This window comes from Phocoena phocoena, chromosome 14 (genome assembly GCF_963924675.1).
Source record: "Phocoena phocoena chromosome 14, mPhoPho1.1, whole genome shotgun sequence".
NCBI classification, from domain to species: domain Eukaryota; kingdom Metazoa; phylum Chordata; class Mammalia; order Artiodactyla; family Phocoenidae; genus Phocoena; species Phocoena phocoena.
This window is the reverse complement of record NC_089232.1, coordinates 44,190,645-44,213,725: the sequence shown is the minus strand read 5'-3', so window position 1 is coordinate 44,213,725 and position 23,081 is coordinate 44,190,645. Positions and strand designations below refer to the sequence as shown.

Genomic DNA, 23,081 nt, shown 5'->3' with positions numbered 1-23,081 from the left:
ATGCTTTGAGGAAGCTTCCAGTCGGACTACAAAGACTTTAAAAGGATACTTACGACACATTTTTAACATGGAAGATTGTCTACGTTATATTCTTAGATGAAAAAAGGAACCTTAATTGTATATACACACTGATCTGATGATATAAAAAATAACCCTGTGTAGGAAAATTCTAGAAGCAAATTTTGTGAAATGTAAAAGGCAAGAATTATTAGTGACTTTGATTTCCTTCTTTATCTTTTTCCAGAGTTTGCAAATTTTCTAGAAAGTCCCTTGTATAGTTAAAAAAAAACTATGCCACACTAAATGAATTTTATGTTCTATGACCCCAGCAAAACAACTGTGATATAATGATAATAATAATAAAAAACACTCAAATGCTTACTATTTACTAGGCACAGTTCTAAAGGGCTTCATTAACAAATTCAACCCTCACAACAACCCTGTAAGATAGTGCTTACTATTATTATCCCCACTTAACAGGTGAGAAAACTCGTAACAGTGTAATTTTAACTGTTGTAGTAGAAAACATTTAAGTCTGAATTGTTTTCTTTGTAACTCAATTCACATGGAATACAGTAAAAAAGTTCCACAAATATTTTAAGTAACACATCCCAGCAAATGCATTCTCAGCTGAACATAATCACTTACTATGAAGTCAATTTACATGGGGTGCCAGAATCCGGAATTAGGTTCTCAAGAGTAAAATTAGGAAAAGCCTAGTAGTAATAAATATGATGAGTCATCTGTAGAAGTAACTTCTTTAAGCGCCAGGTTATAAGCTCTTTCAGACCTTATGTCTACCTCACCACTATATCCTCAGGGCCTGGTATAATATTTAATACATGTCTGCTGAAGGAAGAAAAACAGGTATAATAATCTAAATACTTGGTAACTAAGGAATTAGGGAACGAGTCTAATTCAAATAAATGTGACCTGGGTATAATTTCAATAAAGTATTGTATAGCAGTATTAGCAAACTCAAAGCTTTAACACAAAAAGCTACATTGTATGTGTGTGCCCCAGCTTTAATAAAGAGGACAAGTTAATGTGGAGCCTAGGGAAATAGAGCCAAAAGTTAAAAATTTATCTGGGGTCTTCATTACCTCCAGGGTATAAATGGTAGGTATAATCCCCAAATCCAACATACTGATGAAAGTAGCCATAAAGATCCTTAACTTGCTTTATTCTGGCTACATATTCACCAAAGAATATTCCCACTGCATTCTGATTTCCTATTTAGGTTTGCCTAAAGTCAAAGAACATGGTGACCAGCTAATGACTTTTCTTTTCTATTTAGTAGATGGCTGTATCTCTCAAAATAAATTAATAAAATGATATCCCAGTTTATTGTGATATGAACATGAAATTGTGCCTAAACAACTGATTGAAACTGCTACTGCACTCAAAGTTGAGTTGTAATACATGCAAAGATAAGGACCAGACCCAGGCATATGGAAATTAACACATTACTCTGTGAAATTCTATCTAGAGAGATATGTGGCCTTTTGCGACATCTCCAACCAGGGAAAATAAAGAACAGCAATGAAATATCCAGAAATGTAAGCATAAATACAATTTCATTTATTCATTCATCCATTTAAATAAAAAAAGAGTATTGGAAATACCTTCAGAAAGTTCACTAGTTCTGGATATTTGTTCCAGCTCCCAGCCAAGATGTAATGATTCGTCCATACTTTGTTTCTGTGCCATTTCCAAAGTCATATTTTCTTCCATTAATTCTTCAATCTTTTTTCTATCCATATCACGCTCCTTTTTAATTGGCAGGGAGTAGGGAGAGAAAAGAAAGCTAAGAAACAGTACAATTTCAACCTAATATTTTATTACTTATAACTTTCATTTATCAGAAACTGTATAATGAGATAAATTGTGAGTTCCTTAAAATTTTCACAATTTGAAGCTAGTAATCAATTATAATTATTACTGCCAGTCACTAAACTGATCAGGTCTCTGACATCTTTTTTTTTTTTTTCGGTACGTGGGCCTCTCACTGTTGTGGCCTCTCCCATTGCGGAGCACAGGCTCTGGATGCGCAGGCTCAGCGGCCATGGCTCACGGGCCCAGCGGCTCTGCGGCATGTGGGATCTTCCTGGACCGGGGCACGAACCCGTGTCCCTTGCATTGGCAGGCGGACTCTCCACCATTGCGCCACCAGGGAAGCCCTCTGACATCTTTTTATAGTGATCTTTGGGGACACTGAAAACACCTCTTCATAGTCATTATATTGTTTTAATGATATAACAAATGATTTCTGACCCAATGATAAATTTTAGCAAATAGTTGTATTTCTATATTCTAAAGGAGTGTTTGCACAACGGCTTATTAGGGTTTTCTGAAAAGCAGTAGTCAAAATTAATAAATAATACCCCTCTGTAACAAAAGCAGAAATTTCTACTACTTCTGAATTCATATAAAATTGGAAGCATCTAATTTATTTAGCTATCTCTTCTCTGTTAAGGCCTTAAGGACACTAAGCAACCTTGTCACTATAGGGAAATCAGATAAATCTTAGAATTTTTACTTACAGGCCATGTAATAAATCTATCTTATAATACGTACCATTTCCATATCATGCAGTTTAGCCTTCAGTTGTAAATTTTCTTTTTCTAATTCATGTAATTTATCAGAACGAGCTCGAGTTCCTTCTAATTGGTCTTCCAACATGGTTTTTGTTTCTAATAAAACTTGATTGTCTTCTTTTAATTCCTGTAAACGTTTCAAGTAGGCTTTATTTGTCACAAATACATTAATATGTTAATCTTTAAAGCTCTGAAACATAAAAATTCTTTATTATAAAGTAAGACATTAAGCGGTCTTTATCAACAGTTCTATGCAAGAGTAAAGCTACTGAATAACAGAAACATAGTTGGTTTCATTTTATTTCCCAGAATTTAAGTTATTATATAAACAAAATACTCAGGACTTACATTAGGATGAATAATACTACTCTAATTTCACATGAAATTGTCAGGGTATATTTAAATTCCTTAGTCACAAGGATAAGGAACTCAGTGTAAGTAGTCTTCCAGATATTTAAGACACCAATTGCCATAGAATCAGGGCTTAATTTATTTACTGAAATAGATTTAGGTTTTTCTCTACTTGAAAGTGAAGAATTTGGGGTTTTTGAGTAAAATACCAAGACTTGAATTAAGACTCACAGAATCATAAACCAAGGCTTTATCAATAAATATTTTATATAAACATCTTTAAACTCCTACGTATGTTTTGAAGACATGTTCACAAATCTATATTGCTAAGTTTAAGCCTACAGTTTATAAGCTGAAGTCAAGAGAAAGTATATTAAAACAGTGGCATCCATGAGGATCCCTTAATAGTGCCATGCATACGCTTATTTAAACAATTAACAAAGAACAAATATACACCTTATCTTTGCACTCTATTGGGTCTATTTTCTGGTAACATTCAGGCTAAGTTCTAACTTTCTCTTATAATGTTTTCATTTCCTGATTTAGCATACTCCTTCTTTCTTATCCCCATATTAAAACTGACCAAAATCTCCTGTTTACAGACAATGAAGAAATCACGGAGAAAGGAAAGAAGAATGTCAAAAAGCAAGGATTTTCAAATTCTTGCTGTCAAACTCAACATCATGTAACACAGAACTGCAACCATTAACTAAGAAAAATTGTTTTTTCTACTTTGTTCATACATATATATAAAAAGAGAAGACAAATGGGGGTGGGAGGGAAGAGAGAGAGAGAGAGAGAGAGAGAGAGAGAGAGAGAGAGAGGTGGGGGGAGGGGCAGAGAGAGAGAGAGAGGGAGACAGATATTGATTTCCCCTTCATTGATTCTAATTTAGTATTCTGAATTAAGCAGCAATCAGAAATGTGTTTCGCACTCACTTCTAGGAACAAGTTAGAAATTAGTAGAGATATATACTTTATTGCGATTTCAAAAGTGTTCACTACATGTAATACTAAATGAAGGAATGAAAGAAGAGCCCCAAAGAATGCAATAAAATGAATAGCATCCAAAAATCCCTTTTTACAAGTCTAAATAATATGCTAATCTATCATAAAATAAACACCTGATGCTATTTACAGTTTGCTCAATGTTTCCAGAGTTCCTTACTTTTATTAAAGTGCATTTTAAATGCATTTTGAAAAATCATAATACTTCTAAAGAAAAGAACTGTGAATGGTTTAAATTACGTAACATACCTCAACTCTTGCCTTATAAAATTCAATATCATGTAGCCTCTCTTTGTATCTGCTAACTTCACTTTCAAGCTTATCAACTCTGACAGCCTTCTCCCGAAGCGCATCTAATTCATCTCGATACATTCTTGCAGAACGAGCATCCGAAAGCAAATTCATGTTCTAAATATAAACACATATTAATATTTAAAATATTATTTTCTATTTTCAAATTGATAATCCTTGGGTTGTACTATTTGAAGAATTTACCAAAAAAACACACAAAAAAACAATGACTTGTGTACTTTTTTTTTGGCCGTGCCCTGTGGCATGTAGGATCTTAGCTCTCCGACCAGGGATCAAACCCATGTCCCCTGCATTGGAAGCCCAGAGTCTTAACCACTGGACTACCAGGGAAGTCCCTGACTTGTGTACTTTATTATTATTATTTTAAAATTATTTATTTGCACCAGGTCTTCACTGTGGGAGGCGGGCTCCTTAGTTGCATTTCGCCAGCTCCTTAGTTGCGGCACATGAGGTCCTTAGCTGTGGCATGCAAACTGTTAGTTGTGGCATGCGTGTGGGATCTAGTTCCCTGACCAGGGATTGAACCCAGGCCCCCTGCATTGGGAGCGCAGAGTCTCATCCACTGCACCACCAGGGAAGTCCTTGACTTGTATACTTTAAAAGTGTGATCTTTGTAGGACGAGGAGGCCAAGTAGTTAAGGCGATGGACTGCGAAAAGTGTAAATTCAATGGTATATAAATTACACCTTAATTATTTTTTTTAAATGGGGAGATAAAAAAGCCTTTTTTTAAACCAAGAATATACATTTTAAACATATATGTTTCTAGGGACTTCCCTGGTGGTCCAGTGCCTAAGACTCCATGCTCCCAATGCAAGGGGAGCGGGTTTGATCCCTGGTCAGAGAACTAGATCCCACATGCTGCAACTAAGAGTTCGCATGCTGCAACTAAAGATCCCAAATGCAGCAATGAAGATCCTGCACATGGCAATGAAGATCCTGCATGCCACAACTAATACTCAGTGCAGCTAAATAAATAAATGAATATTAAAAAAAATAATAAAATTTAAAAAAATATGTTTCTATACAAAAATAAAAGCATATACTGTATAAAAACTTTTATATATAATGTTCTCCATTAAGAATGTAAAAAATATTCAGGATATTTTAAAGTAAGTAAACCTCTCCTCAACATAACCATTTGCAATGAATTTAAGGTGAAAAGTTAACTTTAAAATGCCAGATAGTAAAAACACAGAAAAGGCAAACTCTTACAAAAGTCGATCATTAGTTACTTTAGAGAAATAATGTTTCTATCCAGACATGTTACCAAAATCCTGCTGAGTTGTTTGTTTGTTTGTTTTTCCGGTACGCAGGCCTCTCATTGTTAAGGCCTCTCCCGCTGCGGAGCGCAGGCTCCGGACGCACAGGCTCAGCGGCCATGGCTCATGGGTCTAGCCGCTCCACAGCATGTGGGATCTTCCCGGACCGGGGCACGAATCCGTGTCCTCTGCATCGGCAGGCGGACTCTCAACCACTGCACCACCAGGGAAGCCCATGCTGAGTTTTTAATACTTTCACATGAATGATTACTTGCATATGATTAGTGCATATCTTTATGCCATTTGAAATAAGTATTAAAATTCAACCTTTTTAAAGCCCTCTTGTAATCCTTTGAGTAGCAGTAATCAAAGTGCGATCCAGGGAAATCTGTGGGTCCCTGAAACCCTTCCAGGGAATTCATGAGGTCAAAACTATTTTCATAATAATACTAAGACAGTACTTGCTGTTTTCACTCTCATTCTCTCATGAAGGGACAGTGGAGTTTTCCAGAGGCTACATACATGGAATGTGATATCTTAACAGATTGAATGCAGAAATATTCAATAGATATGAGAATCTGGTAGTCTTCAATTAATCCAGGCATTTAAAAAAGATTTGCAAAAAATATAAAAGACTACTATTTTTCTAATTTTTTTTTTGTTTTGGAAAAGAGTGGTTAATTACTATATAATTTTTATGTTAACATAGAGTCGATTGAGTATTTTTTTTTTCCCTCCCCGCCCCGAGTATTATTTTTAAATGAATTAATAAATACTTTTAAAATTCTTAGTTTTGATTTCAAATATAGTAAATTCCAGTAAAGAGAACACACATTAAATAACCCTCATTAATCTTTAAGAGTAAAGAAGGGTCTTGAGACCAAAAAGATTGAGAACCACAATTTTAGATGGAACACAAATACAAAAAAACCCTGCTACCAAGAAGTGGAATAGCAGCAACAGCAAACCTAAAACTAAAAATTATGATCCCTAGATTCATTCATCTAGAAAGTTCCCAGTTTATGATTCCACAAGTGAAATGTTCCCTGAATTTAAAATGGCAGGTTAGGTGAAGTAAGGAGAAGAAATAATTATCCAGCCTTACCCCAATCCTTACAATTTATGGGTTAAAGAAGACCTCTTGTACTACCTCTAAATGAAAACGAAACATTACAGAGTAATTAAAAGAAGCAAATTCTTAAACAGTCTTGGTTCAAGATGAAAAAACACAAAGCATTAGAAAAATAAAAATAGTATTTAAAAAAGTAAAAGTTTGGATCTTATTTAGTAGAAACAGTGAAAAATTAAAAAGCATTCTGTCATATATAAGGTTAACATAAAGCACCATCAGACAGCAGAGACCTAGAGGTGTTCCAGCTTCCAAGCCCACAGAAGCCAATACATAAAAAAGAGAAACCTGGAACTGGGCCAGTCCTAAGAGTCTCCTGGAATCTTAGCAAAGTTTGAATAGAACTAATAGAGAAAAAAGAAAACTCCAAAGACCTTTCTAGTTTTGATTCCTAGTTTTGGTTGTGGCATTTTTGAAGAGAGAAACACTGAAAAAGTCATTGGATCTCATGAAACCTCAGGAAGCAGTAAGGCAAATGTTATATATTATAAGGAGAAAAATCAATTTCCAATTGATCCTATATAATAAAAGTTCCAGGTACAAACCTCTTGTTGCAGCCTTTTTAGTTCTATTTCCATTTGCTCAAGTTCTTGTTTACAGTCCAACAACTGTTCAGTCTTTTCCTCCCTTAAATGCAAAAAATATTTATTGAATAATAAACTTAATGCTTTGAAAACTATGATCATCATCTGTATCAATACAAATTTATTATCATTACTAAACATCTAGTTTAACATAGTACTGGCCATAACCCCAACCTAGGGGAAAAGATAAAGAAATTGGTATTAGGAATTTATATGACTGGATGTCATGATACTCTCCCTTAAAGTTCTCCAAAGGCTAAGAACCTCAGTGACTAATGTCCTCATAGTTCATAAGGTAGCTTCTCTCTCTTCATCTGTTCTGCCATCCCCCAATTCTCACTCTCCTTTAGCTCTTTCTCCCTCTCTGCCTAGTCAAAGACAAATAAGCTGGAAGAGTTTTTATGAAAGGCAATATTATCTGGGTCTGAGACTTCTAACAGTCTCCAAACTATTTTTTTTAATAAATTTATTTATTTATTTTTGGCTGTGTTGGGTCTTAGTTGCTGCGCGCGGGCTTTCTCTAGCTGTGGCAAGCGGGGGTTCTCTTTGTTGTGGTGTGTGGGCTTCTCATTGCTGTGGCTTCTCTTGTTACGGAGCACAGGCTCTACGCGCGCAGGTTTCAGTAGTTGTGGCTCGGGGGGCTCTAGAGCGCAGGCTCAGTAGTTGTGGCTTGCGGGCTTAGTTGCTCCGTGGCATGTGGGATCTTCCTGCACCAGGGCTGGAACCCGTGTCCCCTGAATTGGCAGGCAGATTCTTAACCACTGCGCCACCAGGGAAGCCCCAAACTATTTTCAACATTTACAACGACCTAAAGAAAATGATACACTGCCACAGATACCTAATACATTTTTGACCGGAAACGTATTACAGCTACAGGAGTTAGTTTCTGCAAAAATCCCCCTGCTAAAATCTTTATCTCTATTGGTTTCTTCCCTGTAGTCCAGACATCTTTGTATTTCTCCTACTACACACTTTTTTCTTTTTAAATTGCTTTACTTCTAACTCCCATTTTCTATCTCCCCTCCAGAGCCAAGCTTCTCAAAGTTAAGTCTCCACTCACTATCTCTACTTGTCCATCTTCTGTTCTTAAATAATAAAAAGTAAATGTTCATTATGTAAAACAATCTGTTTCTAACATCTTATACCTGCTTAGGTTTAAAATTTTTTTTCACCAGAAAAATTTTTTATTGAAGTATACTTGACATACAATGTTATGTAAGTTATGGATATACACTACAGTGATTCAAAATTTTTAAAAGTTATACTCCATAAAATATTGGCTATATTCCCTGTGCTGTACACAATATATCCTGTAGCTTACTTTATACATAAGTTGTACCTCTTAATCCCCTACTCTTATACTGCCCCTCCCGCTTCCCTCTCTACCAATTGGTAACCACTGGTTTGTTCCCTATATCTATGAGTCTGTTTCTTTCTTGTTACATTCATTAGTTTGTTTTATTTTTTAGATTCCACATATAAGTGACATCACACAGTATTTGTCTTTCTCTGTCTGACTTATTTCACTTAGCATAATACCCTCCAAGTCCATCCATGTTGTTTTAAATGGCAACATTTCATTTTTTATGGCTGCGTAGCACTCCATTCTATGTATACATACCACATGTTCTTTTTTTAAACATCTTTATTGGAGTATAACTGCTTTACAGTGGTGTTAGTTTCTGCTTTATAACAAAGTGAATCAGTTATACATATACATATATCCCCAGATCTCCTCCCTCTTGTGTCTCCCTCCCTCCCACCCTCCCTATCCCACCCCTCTAGGTGCTCACAAAGCACTGAGCTAATCTCCCTGAGCTATGCAGCTGCTTCCCACTAGCTATCTATTTTACATTTGGTAGTGTATATATGTTCATGCCACTCTCTCACTTTGTCCCAGCTTACCCTCCCCCCCCCATATCCTCAAGTCCATTCTCTAGTAGGTATGTGTCTTTATTCCAGTCTTGCCCCTAGGTTCATGACCACTTTTTTTTTTGTTTTGTAGATTCCATATATATGTATTAGCATACAGTATTTGTTTTTCTCTTTCTGACTTACTTCACTCTGTATGACAGACTCTAGGTCCATCCACCTCACTACAAATGACTCAATTTCGTTTCTTTATATGGCTGAGAAATATTCCATTGTATATATGTGCCACATCTTCTTTATCCATTCATCTGTTGATGGACACTTAGGTTGCTTCCATGTCCTGGCTATTATAAACAGAGCTACAATGAACATTGTGGTACATGAATCTTCTTTTTGAATTACGGTTTTCTCAGGGTATATGCCCAGTAGTGGGATTGCTGGGTCATATGGTAGTTCTATTTTTAGTTTTTTAAGGAACTTCCATACTGTTCTCCACAGTGGCTGTATCAATTTACATTCCCACCAACAGTGCAAGAGGGTTCCCTTTTCTCCACACCCTCTCCAGCATATATTGTTTGTAGATTTTTTGAGGATGGCCATTCTGACCGGTGTGAGATGACATCTCATTGTGGCTTTGATTTGCATTTCTCTAATGATTAATGATGTTCAGCATTCTTTCACGTGTTTGTTGACAATCTGTACATCTTCTTTGGAGAAATGTCTATTTAGGCCTTCTGCCCATTTGTGGACTGGGTTGTTTGTTTTTGTGATATTGAGCTGCATAAACTGCTTGTAAATTTTGGAGATTAATCCTCTGTCAGTTGCTTCATTTGTAAATATTTTCTCCCATTGTGAGGTTTGTCTTTTCGTCTTGTTTATGGTTTCCTTTGCTGTGCAAAAGCTTTTGAGTTTCATTAGGTCATTAGTTTATTTTTGTTTTTATTTCCATTTCTCTAGGAGGTGGGTCAGAAAGGATCTTGCTGTGATTTATGTCATAGAATGTTCTCCTATGCTTTCCTCTAAGAGTTTGATAGTGTCTGGCCTTACATTTAGGTCTTTAATCCATTTTGAGTTTATTTTTGTGTATGGTGTTAGGGAGTGTTCTAATTACATTCTTTTACATGTAGCTGTCCAGTTTTCCCAGCACCACTTATTGAAGAGGCTGTCTTTTCTCCACTGTATATTCTTGCCTCCTTTATGAAAGATAAGGTGACCATATATGCGTGGGTTTATCTCTGGGATTTCTATCCTGTCCCATTGACCTATATTTCTGTTTTTGTGCCAGTACCATACTGTCTTGATTACTGCAGCATTGTAGTATACTCTGAAGTCTGGGAGACTGATTCCTCCAGCTCTGCTTTTCTTTCTCAAGATTGCTTTGGCTATTCGGGGTCTTTTGTGTTTCCATACAAACTGTGAAATTTTTTGTTCTAGTTCTGTGAAAAATGCCATTGGTAGTTTGATAGGGATTGCACTGAATCTGTAGATTGCTTTGGGTAGTATAGTCATTTTCACAATGTTGATTCTTCCAATCCACGAACATGGTATATCTGTCCCTCTGTATAATCTTTAATTTCTTTCATCAGTGTCTTATAGTTTTCTGCATACATGTCTTTTGTCTCCGTAGGTAGGTTTATTCCTAGATATTTTATTCTTTTTGTTCCAAGGGTAAAAGGGAGTGTTTTCTTAATTGCATTTTCAGATTTTTCATCATTAGTGTATAGGAATGCAAGAGATTTCTGTGCATTAATTTTGTATCCTTCTACTTTACCAAATTCATTGATGAACTCTAGTACTTTTCTGTTAGCACCTTTAGGATTCTCTATGTGTAGTATCATGTCATCTGCAAACAGTGACAGCCTTACTTCTTCTTTTCCGATTTGTATTCCTTTTATTTCTTTTTCTTCTCTAACTGCTGTGGCTAAAACTTCCCAATCTATGTTGAATAAGAGTGGTGAGAGTGGGCAACCGTGTCTTGCTCCTAATCTTAGTGGAAATGGTTTCAGTTTTTCACCATTGAGAACGATGTTGGCTGTGGGTTTGTCACATATGTCCTTTATTATGTTCAGGTAAGTTCCCTCTATGTCTACTTTCTGGAGGGTTTTTATCATAAATGGGTGTTGAATTTTGTTGAAAGCTTTTTCTGCATCTATTGAGATGATCATATGGTTTTTCTTCTTCAGTTTGTTAATATGGTGTATCACATTGATTGATTTGCGTATATTGAAGAATCTTTGCATTCCTGGGGTAAACCCCACTTGATCATGGTGTATGATTCTTTTAATGTGCTGTTGGATTTTTGCTAGTATTTTGTTGAGGATTTTTGCATCTATGTTCATCAGTGATATTGACCTGTAATTTTCTTTCTTTGTGACATCTTTGTCTGGTTTTGGTATCAGGGTGATGGTGGCCTTGTAGAATGAGTTTGGGAGTGTTCCTCCCTCTGCTATATTTTGGAAGAGTTTGAGAAGGATAGGTGTTAGCTCTTCTCTAAATGTTTGATAGAGTATGCCTGTGAAGCCCTCTGGTGCTGGGCTTTTGTTTGTTGGAAGATTTTTAACCACAGTTTCAATTTCAGTGCTTGTGATTGGTCTGTTCATATTTTCTATTTCTTCCTGGTTCAGTCTTGGAAGTTTGTGCATTTCTAAGAATTTGTCCATTTCTTCCAGGTTGTCCATTTTATTGGCATATAGTTGCTTGCAGTTATCTCTCATGATCCTTTGTATTTCTGCAGTGTCAGTTGTTACTTCTTTTTCATTTCTAATTCTCTTGATTTGAGTCTTCTCCCTTTTTTTCTTTATGAGTCTGGCTAATGGTTTATCAATTTTGTTTATCTTCTCAAAGAACCAACTTTTAGTTTTATTGATCTTTGCTATCGTTTCCTTCATTTCTTTTTCATTTATTTTGGATCTAATCTTTATGATTTCTTTCCTTCTAACTTTGGGTTTTTTTTTTTCTTCTTTCTCTAATTGCTTTAGGTGTAAGGTTAGGTTGTTTATTTGAGATGTTTCTTGTGTCTTAAGGTAGGACTGTATTGCTATGAACTTCCCTCTTAGAACTGCTTTTACTGCATCCCATAGGTTTTGTGTCTTCGTGTTTTCATCATCATTTGTTTCTAGGTATTTTTTTATTTCCTCTTTGATTTCTTCAGTGATCACTTCGTTATTAAGTAGTGTATTGTTTAGCTTCCATGTGTTTGTTTTTTTTACAGACTTTTTCCTGTAATTGATATCTAGTCTCATAGCACTGTAGTCAGACAAGATACCTGATACGATTTCAATTTTCTTAAATTTACCAAGGCTTGATTTGTGACCCAAGACATGATCTATCCTGGAGGATGTTCCATGAGCACTTGAGAAGAAAGTGTATTCTGTTGTTTTCGGATGGAATGTCCTGTAAATATCAATTAAGTCCATCTTCTTTAATGTATCATTTAAAGCTTGTGTTTCCTTATTTATTTTTATTTTGGATGATCTGCCCATTGGTGAAAGTGGGGTGTTAAAGTCCCTACTATTATTGTGTTACTGTCGATTTTCCTTTTTATGGCCGTTAGTATTTGCCTTATGTACTGAGGTGCTCCTATGTTGGGTGCATAAATATTTACAATTGTTATATCTTCTTCTTAGATCGATCCCTTGATCATTATGTAGTGTCCTTCTTTTTCTCTTGTAACAGTCTTTGTTTTAAAGTCTATTTTGTCTGATATGAGAATTGCTACTGCAGCTTTCTTTTGATTTCCATTTGCATGGAATATCTTTTTCCATCCCCTCACTTTCAGTCTGTATGTGTCCCTAGGTCTGAAGTGGGTCTCTTGTAGACAGCATATATACGGGTCTTGTTTTTGTATCCATTCAGCCAGTCTATGTCTTTTGGTTGGAGCATTTAATCCATTTACATTTAAGGTAATTATCGATATGTATGTTCCTATTCCCATTTTCTTAATTGTTTAGGGTTTGTTATTGTAGGTCTTTTCTTTCTCTTGTGTTTATACCACATATTCTTAATCCATTCATCTGTTGATGGACACTTAGGTTGCTACCATGTCTTGGCAAGTGTAAATAATGCTACTATGAACACCGGGGTGCATGTATCTTTTTGAACACTACATTAACAAACTGAAGAAGAAAAACCCTATGATCATCTTGATAGATGCAGAAAAAGCTTTTGACGAAACTCAACACCCATTTTGAATAAAAACTCTGCAGAAAGTGGGCATAGAGGGACCATACCGCAATATAATAAAGGCTATATATGACAAACCCACAGCTAAAATCATACTCAATGGTGATAAGCTGAAAGCATTTCCATGAAGATCAATAGTAAGACAAGGATGTCCACTCTCACCACTTTTATTCAACATAGTATTGAAGTCCTAGCCACAGCAGATAAGAAAAAGAAATAAAAGGAATCCAAATTGGCAAGGAAGAATGAAAACCCTCACTATTGGGAGATGACATGACACTATGGATGAAAGTGAGCAGGACCCTGTGGGACCCTCCCAGGTGCAAGTCCTTTTCGTGTCCCTTGTTTCTTGTTTGTAGGAAATAGGCTTCATTCAGCCTCCTGACATTCCCTGAGTTCCAAAGGGCAGATTCAAACAGTTGCTAATCAGGGAAGGAAGGGAATGTAGAAACAAAGGAGGAATAGTCAAGAAACAGCTGTGCAGCAATAAAGCAGGGTCCTGATGCCTCCTCAAGGAATATACATAACAATACCTTTGAGTTCTTCTACAGGAACTAAGGCCCCCACCCAGGTGGAGGATGGTCACTTCAGGCTGAGCAGAAGATTCTTGGAATACCACCCTGTTACCTCACCACCAACCAATCAGAAGAAAGTGTGCACACAGGAGAAGATAACAAGACTCTGATCACCTCCAAAATTATTCTCCTTTTAAAAACTTTCATGGTCAAGCAGAATCTTCAGAGTTGGTTTTTGGACACAAGTCTACCTTCTCCCCAGGTTGCTCACCTCCTGAATAAAGCAACCTTTCTTTTCCAACCAATACTTTTCTCTCAAGTACTGGCCTTCAAACAGTGAGCAGCTGAACCTAAGTTCGGCAACACAGATAGGAAATCCTAAAGATGTAACCAGAAACTACTAGAGCTCACCAACGAATTCAGTAAAGTTGCAGGATACTAAATTAATATACAGAAACCTGTTGAATTTCTACACACTAACATTAAACTATTTGAAAGAGAAATTAAGGAAACAATCCCATTTACCATCACATCAAAAAGAATAAGATATCTAGGAATAAACCTACCAAAGGAGGTAAAGGACCCGTACTCAGAAAAGTATAAGACACTGATGAAAGAAACTGAACAACACAAACAGAAGGAAAGATACACTGTGTTCTCGGACTGGAAGAATTCATACTGTTAAAATGGCCATACTAACCAAGGCAATCTACAGATTCAATGCAAACCCTATCAAAATACCAATGGCATTTTTCGCAGAACTAGATTAAATAATCTTAAAAATTGTATGGAAACACAAAAAGACCCAAATAGCCAAAAGAGTCGTGAGAAAGAAGAACAGAGATGGAGGAATCACGTGTCCTCACTTCAGGCTACACTACAAAGCTCCCGTAATTAAAACAGTATGACACTGGCACAAAAACAGACAATAGATCAATGGAACAGAATAGGAAGCCCAGAAATAAACCCACGCATTTATGGTTAATTAATCTACAACAAAGGAGGCAAGAATATACAATGGAGAAAGACAGTCTCTTTAGTAAGTTATGCTGGGAAAACTGGAGAGCTACATGTAAAATAATGAAATTAGAACATTTTCTAACACCATACACAAAAATAAACTCAAAGTGGATTAAGACCTAAATGCAAAACCAGAAACCATAAAACTCCTAGAAGAAAACATAGGCAGAACATTCTTTGAAATAACAGCAAAAATTAAAAAATGGGACCTAATTAAACTTAAAACCTTTTTGCACAGCAAAAACAAAAAGACAGGGACCTCCCTTGTGGCAAAGTGGCTAGGAATCTGCCTGCCAATGCAGGGTACACGGGTTTGAGCCCTGGTCCAGAAAGATCCCACTTGCCGCGGAGCAACTAAGCCCGTGCGCCACAACTACTGAGCCTGGGTTCTAGAGCCCACGAGCCGCAACTTCTGAAGCCCACATGCCTACATCCCGTGCTCTGCAACAAGAGAAGCTACCGTACCACAACGAGGAGTAGCTCCCGCTTGCCACAACTAGAGAAAGCCTGTTTATTAATAAATAAATAAATTAATTAATTAAAAAACAAAACTAAACAAAAAAACCAAAAAAGACAACTTCATTGAATGAATGGAGAAAATTTTGTAAATGATATGACTGATAAGGGGTTAATATCCAAAACATATAAACAGTTCATACAACTCAACATCAAAAAAGCAAACACCCCAATTAAAAAATGGGCAGAAGACCTGAATAGACATTTTTCCAAAGAGGATATGCAGATGGCCAACAGACACAATAAAGGATGCTCAACATCACTAATAATCAGGGAAATGCAAATAAAACCACAATGAAATACCGCCTTACACCTGTCAGAACAGCTACCATCAAAACGAACACAAACAACAAATGTTGCCAAGGATGTGGAGAAAAGGGTACCCGTGGGAATGTAAATTGGTGCAGCCACTGTGGAGAACACTATGGGGGTTTCTCAAAAAACTAAAAATAGAACTACCATATGACCCAGCAATTCCACTCCTGGGTATATATCTGGAAAAAAAAGCAACAAAACACTAATTCGAAAAGATACATGCATCTGCTTACATTTTTTAAAAAACCCTAATTTTGAATGGAGAAATATTCCCATTAAGAGAGGAACCATAATTTATTTATTTAAGTGGATCCCAATTTTCACTGTAATGAACAATGTTTTGGCAAATAAAATCATTACACATAAAGCCCTGTATATTTCAGGACAGATTTGTTTTGTTTTTTTAAAGATTTAATTTTTAATTTATTTTTGGCTGCTCAGTCTTCGTTGCTGCATGAGGGCTTTCTCTAGTTGTGGCGAGCGGGGGCTACTCTTCGTTGCAGTGCGCGGGTTTCTCCTTGCGGTGGCTTCTCTTGCTGTGGAGCACGGGCTCTAGGCGCGCAGGCTTCAGTAGTTGTGGAACGTGGTTTCTAGAGCGCAGGCTCAGTAGTTGTGGCACAGGGGCTTAGGTGCTCTGCGGCATGTGGGATCTTCCCAGACCAGGGGTCAAACCCGTGTCCCCTGCATTGGCAGGTGGATTCTTTTTTTTTGCGGTACGCGGGCCTCTCACTGTTGTGGCCTCTCCCGTTGTGGAGCACAGGCTCCGGACGCGCAGGCTCAGTGGCCATGGCTCACAGGCGCAGCCGTTCCACAGCATGTGGGATCTTCCCGGACCGGGGCACGAACCTGTGTCCCCTGCATTGGCAAGCGGACTCTCAACCCCTGCGCCACTAGGGAAGCCCTGGCAGGTGGATTCTTATCCACTGCGCCACCAGGGAAGTCCCCAGGACAGATTTCTAAAAGTACATTACATGTTTAAAGGTCCTTGGTATATACTGTCAAACTGCCCTGCAGAAAGTTCATTACAAATTTAAAATGCAACTAGCAGAGGATAAAAGAGCCTATATGTGAAACAATTTAACAACTGAAAAATGCCATGTTATTGTTCTAATTTGAATTTATCTGAATACTAGGAAAGGCTAATTTTATTTTCTTATGACTGTACCATTAAAATTTCTTCTGATGAAAAGCTATTACATTTTGTGCTTTATAAGATATTTCTTACAAATATTTCTTTACAGGTTGTTAAATGCTTTTTTAAAAATTAAAAACAAATTTTTTATTGTGGTAACATATATATAACATAATATTGCAATTTTAAGTGTACAGTTCAGCAGCATTAGTTACATTTACAGTGTTGTTAAACTATCACGACTATGTATCCCCAAAACTTTTTCATCACCCCAAAGCGAAATTCTATACTCATTAAGCAGTAACTCTCTAATCTACTTTCTGTCTCTCTCAATATGCCTATTAAAGATATTTCATTTAAGTGGAATTATTCAATATTTGTCCTTTGTACCTGGCTTATCTCACTTAGCAAGTTGTTTCTATGGCTCATCCATGTTGTAGCAGCTAACAAAATTTCATCTTTTATGGCTGAATAATATTCCATTGTGCCTAAAGCACATTTTGTCTATCCATCTGTTCATGGCCATTTGGATTGTTTCTACCTTTTGTCTACTGGGAGTAATGCTACAATGAACATTGGCATACCAGTATCTGTTTGAGTGTCCGTTTTCAATTGTAGTGGGATATACCTAGGTGTGGAATTGCTGGGTCATATAAAAATTCTATAGTTAACTTTTTGAGGAATATTCCAATCCTTTGGGCTTCCCTGGTGGCACAGTGGTTGAGAATCCACCTGCCAATGTAGGGGATATGAGTTCGATCCCTGGTCCAGGAAGATCCCAGATGCCGCGGAGCAATTAAGCCCTTGCGTCACAACTACTGAGCCTCTGCTCTAGAGCCAGTGAGCCACAACTACTGAGCTCATGTGCCACAACTGAAGCCCATGTGCCTAGAGCCCTTGCTCCACAACAAGAAAAGCCACCACGATGAGTAGCCCGTGCACCACAACGAAGAGTAGCCCTCGCTCGCCCCAACTAGAGAAAGCCCACACACAGCAAGGAAGACCCAACACAGCCAAAAATAAATAAATAAAATAAATAAAAATTTTTTAAAAACCCTCAAACTATTAAAAAAAAATTTCAATGCTTTCAATTTTACTTTCTTTTTAAAGTTTACCTAGGAACTCAATTTAAAAATGGACAAAGGATCAGAATAAACATTTTTCCAAAGAAGATATACAAGTGGCAAATAAGCACATGAAAAGACACTCAACAGGACTTCCCTGGTGGCGCAGGGGTTAAGAATCCACCTGCTGAGCTTCCCTGGTGGCGCAGTGGTTGAGAGTCCGTCTGCTCATGCAGGGTATGTGGGTTCGTGCCCCGGTCCAGGAAGATCCCACATGCCGCGGAGTGGCTGGGACCCTTAGCCATGGCTGCTGAGCCTGCGCGTCCGGAGCCTGTGCTCCGCAACGGGAGAGGCCACAGCAGCGAGAGGCCCGCGTGCCGCAAAAAAAAAAAAAAGAATCCACCTGCCAATGCAGGGGACAAGGGTTCGAGCCCTGGCCCAGGAAGAACCGATATGCCGCAGAGCAACTAAGCCCGTGCGTCACAACTACTGAGCTTGTGCTCTAGAGCCCGCGATCCACAACTACTGAGCCCACATGCCACAACTACTGAAGTCTGCGCGCCTGGAGCCCATGCTCCGCAACAAAAGAAGCCACCGCAATGAGAAGACCCCACACTGTAACAAAGAGTAGCCCCCGCTCACTGCAACTAGAGAAAGCCTGTGGTCAGCAACAAAGATCCAATGTAGCCAAAAATAAATAAATAAATTTATTAAGAAAAGATACTCGACATTATTAGTCATCAGGGAACTGGAAGTCAAACCACAATGAGGTATCACTCCACACCCACTAGGATGGCTATAATCAAAAAGGTGTATAATAACAGGTATTGGTGAGGATATCAAGATGCTGCAGCCCTCATACCTTGCTGGTGGGGATGTAAAATGGTGCAGCCAAATAGTTCGACAGTTCCTCAAAAGGTTAAACATAGAGCTACTATATGACCCAGCATTTCCACTTCTCAGTAAATACCCAAGAGAAATGAAAATATATGTATACACAAAAATGTGTACATGAATGTTCATAGGAGCATTATTTAAACAGCCAAAAAGTAGAAACAATCCAAATGTCCATCAACTCATAAATGAGTAACCGAAATGTGGTATATCCATGTGAGAGAATATTATTCAACCATAAAAAGGAATGAAGTACTGCTATATGGTACAACATGGATGAACCCTGACAACATTATGCTAAGTGAAAGAAGTCAGTCACAAAAGGCCACATAATATATGAATCCATTTATATGAAATGTCCAGAATAGGCAGATCTATAGAACTAGAAAGTGTATTAGTGGTTCTGAGGAGCCAAGGGCAAAGAGGGATGGAGAGTGACTGTTGATGGGTATGGAGTTTCCTTTTGGGGTGATGAAAATGTCTTGAAATTAGACAGCATGTGATGGTTGCAGAATTCTAAATAAACTAAAAATCACTGAATCGTACACTTTAAAAGGATAAATTTCCTGATATATGAACTAGATCTCAATAAAGCTGTGTTTTTTAAGAAGAATTTGTGTGAGAGAAAAGCTCTTTGGAAACATGGGATCCATGGAGACAGACAGTATTATTAAAGGAAGCCTTTGATAGTGGTAACTGCCGCTTAGAAGTGAAATTTATAAGGAATTACTTCTTGTTCTATCCAAATTGCAAATTATACTTTTACTCTGTATGTTAATAAATCCAAAGCAATTATATTATGATGTACCACCCACAAGTATGGTGTTAGTTAATTTGCATGTTCTCATAACAATTATTTATTTGCATTAGGTATAAGGCAACCTGAACTAAATTTATCCACCATGATTCCATACTTCATCACTTTAGTAAAGATCTATCCCAACAAAAACACTTAAAACAAATGCTAATAGAAGAAATCTATGAAGGGACACATTTTCAAAGAACAACGAAGATATGAGATGGTATTTGATGTAATGCTAGTTACTGGGAATACTTGCTATATCTGGCATATTTATTTACTCATTAAAACTATTCATTTACATTTTCCAATCAGCGTATGAGACCAAATTTTACTAATGTCTCTAAGTTGCTTGGAATTTTAATAACGTTATGCCCAAGTAAATTTTATTTTAAAATCAAATTCTAATATAGTGCAAAATGTTAAATGAATTCACAGCCATCATTGCAGTTCTAATTGCATGCTTTATCTAAAGACTGGGGAAGATTGTACTAAATTATATGGAACCAACTAGTGCTCACTGTTTAGGCTATCCATTAACTGCCAGTCAAACTAATAACAGCAATCTTTTCCCTAATTTTCATGGTGCAGCTGTTTATAGAATATCCTGGGCGTGTTCACTTCAATAGATACATAATAATGCAGACATTCACAATGAAAGCCGTATTTTTTTGTTTTCAAATTTCCCTATGGACTGTACATTTTTTCTACCTTGCATATTCAACCACTTTCTTAAACTAACCGCTTTAAACAATCAGTAAATAAACTTAATTGCTATATTGCGGTTTTAAATTTAAAATCTACACTCCGAAGCCCAAATTCCAGGAAGACAAACCAAAAAAAAAAAAAAAAAAGGAAAGAAAGAAAAAAAGCCTAAAATACAAAACTCCTTTGTTCTTTTTAAACTGCAATACAGAAAATCTCCAGCAGAGACTGGTTATTTCTTTCCATGTGATTTACCAAGGAATGCCTATGTAACATTTATACTGACTTTCCTGTAATGATCTTTGAAAGTTAAATAGATATTAATTTCATCAGCACTAACCAACCAGAATATTTACCATTTCTAAGTATTGATACATGACTCAGGCATTTCAATTACTCAATGCAGAAGATCCACAAAATTATTTTTTTGTAATACTGTATACCAAAAATTCAGTTTTTTAGAACATTAATTTAAAAAAAGTTGAACTTATTGATCTGTATCAGTGGTTGCCAGTGTTTTGGATTTCAAGAAATTAAAAAATTAAGCAGACCTCAATTTGCCAAGGAAAAACATTATTTTATGAAAGAAAGGACATCCTAACACTAGAAAAATAGGGCATGCTTTAAACTGATACAGAATAAAGGGCATCCTTTAAATTGATAAGATTTAGCATTAATAAAACCTTATGTCAGTCTACTTATTTTTCTCACTTTGGCAAATACTACCAAAAACTTTGACATAGCCTAGCAACTGGGAACCACGCGTCCATATTCCATAAGCCTAAAAACATTGTTTAGATCACCTTTGCAACTATATAAATTCAATAAGCCTTGAAAAGCAACAACTTACAATTCCTGCCTAAGCCTTCTTATCTTGGCCTTAGCATCTGCCAGTTCCACTGACAGATGTTGTCGACTTTCTGTTCGCTTCATGCCTGGAGAACCACAAGGTGACTGTGCAGATGAAGAGGCATGGGGTGGAAAATGAAGACCATCCCGCTCTTCAGAGAGTTCAATGATAGTCTAAGGAAATAGAGAAATAAATCACAGAATCACTTTTAGTATTTTACGTATCAGAGAACCAAACACATCAAAACCAGTCACTAAGTCTAAGTATTATACTGCAACACCAAAAAAGAATTCTTTGGTCAAAAATAACTTTGTCATATTTAGCTGTCATTTTTTTAAGTTTTATTCAACAGTAGATGGATGAGCTATTTAGTAGATAACACAAGAACAAGACTTAATACTTCTTTCCCTTCCCAGTGTTTTAACAAAAGAAAGTAAATTGTGGTAAAATAAGAACAGATAGCAACTGTTGGAAAGGCATAAAAGACTTGTTGACATAGTAAAGAAATTAACTCAAGAGTGATGTGTCTATAATTGTGCTGTCCAACATGGTAACCAGTAACACAAGTGGCTAATCTCAAAGTTAAAGAGTTAAAAATACAGTTCCTTAGTCACATTAGCCACACTTCAAGGGCACAACAGCCACAAGTAGCTAGTGGTTACCGCACTGGACGGTGCAGAATTACAGTCTTGCCATTCTTGCAGAATTGGACAACACTGCTCTAGAATTGTAAATAGAAACCTCAGAGGGACCTAAAAAAACCTCAGAAGTTTAGTTCAACCTCTTAATTCTGCAGCTAAGGTAACTGAGGCACAGAGACTGATTTGCCCATGATCTCACAACTAGTTCATAGCAATGCCAAGACTCCAGACCAGTCTCTTCACTCCATATCCTATGCTCTCTCTTACAATACTAGTTCTAATCTGCTTCCCATCTCAAAGCTTAACTTTATTCCTTTCTCTAGAGACCCACCATGGGACACAAATCTTCTATTTATCCTAAATCTGAACTTTAAGGGCTATTTAACCTACATGTATCTCAATCATATTCCTCCATTCCCCTAATTTTCCTCTTATTGGAAAATTCTCTTATTCTAAACCACTTTCTCAGATTTTCTTTCAAACTTCCCAGGCAAACAGAAATTGTCTTTGGTAGACATTTCATCTGTCCTTCTGCTCCAGATGGAATGGGTAGAGTTACACCTCAGGAACATGAGATCACCATCCTCACTTTGTCTCTCATCACCAAGTTTTACAATGCCCTCATTGAATCATTACTTTTCTTCTTCTTTTTTTAAACCACCCATCAGAATTCATTTCTTTATCCTTGCAATACATTTGAGCACAAATCAAGGTCTGTCCAACTACTGCTTTCACAGATTCCAGTATTCCTACTGATAAACCTCAGAATATGACCTCCCAGTTCCCTTTCTCTCTACAACTCCACATCCACTTCCAATCCAATACATACAGGCTTCTCCAGTTAAAGAACCATTCCTCTCTTGCGCCATATCACCATTCCTATGCCTGAACCTCTAATCACTCAGTTCCCCCTTTTTGCCCACTCAAATATATTATTCTTGGCTACCCTAGAGTTTCCACTCAGCCTGGAACTACAATTAGGCTGTTAAATGTCATCCTTACTTTCTAATTTAACACCACCATGCCATTCTTTTTGTGTGTGTGTGTGGTATGCGGGCCTTCTCACCGCTGTGGCCTCTCCCGCTGCAGAGCACAGGCTCTGGACATGCAGGCTCAGCGGCCATGGCTCACGGGCCCAGCCACTCCACGGCATGTGGGGTCTTCCCGGACCGGGGCACGAACCCACATCCCCTGCATCGGCAGGCGGACTCTCAACCACTGCACAACCAGGGAAGCCCACCATGCCATTCTTTGACTATGGCTCACTCTTTGAGGAAAAAACAGAAGGGAACTAATATTTATAGAACCCCTAGCTAGGGGATTTCCCAACAAGAT

General features: G+C 37.3%; 1 protein-coding gene across 4 annotated transcripts in view; it reads right to left on the bottom strand.

The window, feature by feature from the left end:
- Positions 1-23,081, bottom strand: part of CCDC88A (coiled-coil domain containing 88A) — a 125,264-nt gene that overhangs the window by 48,738 nt on the left and 53,445 nt on the right. For all 4 annotated transcript variants that reach the window (XM_065891695.1, XM_065891697.1, XM_065891696.1 and 1 more), the window contains exons 8-12: positions 21,106-21,278; positions 7,203-7,284; positions 4,205-4,363; positions 2,578-2,724; positions 1,626-1,770 (exon numbers count right to left, since the gene is read on the bottom strand). In XM_065891695.1, coding sequence (XP_065747767.1) covers positions 1,626-1,770; positions 2,578-2,724; positions 4,205-4,363; positions 7,203-7,284; positions 21,106-21,278 — 706 coding nt within the window. The remainder of the gene's footprint in view (positions 1-1,625; positions 1,771-2,577; positions 2,725-4,204; positions 4,364-7,202; positions 7,285-21,105; positions 21,279-23,081) is intronic.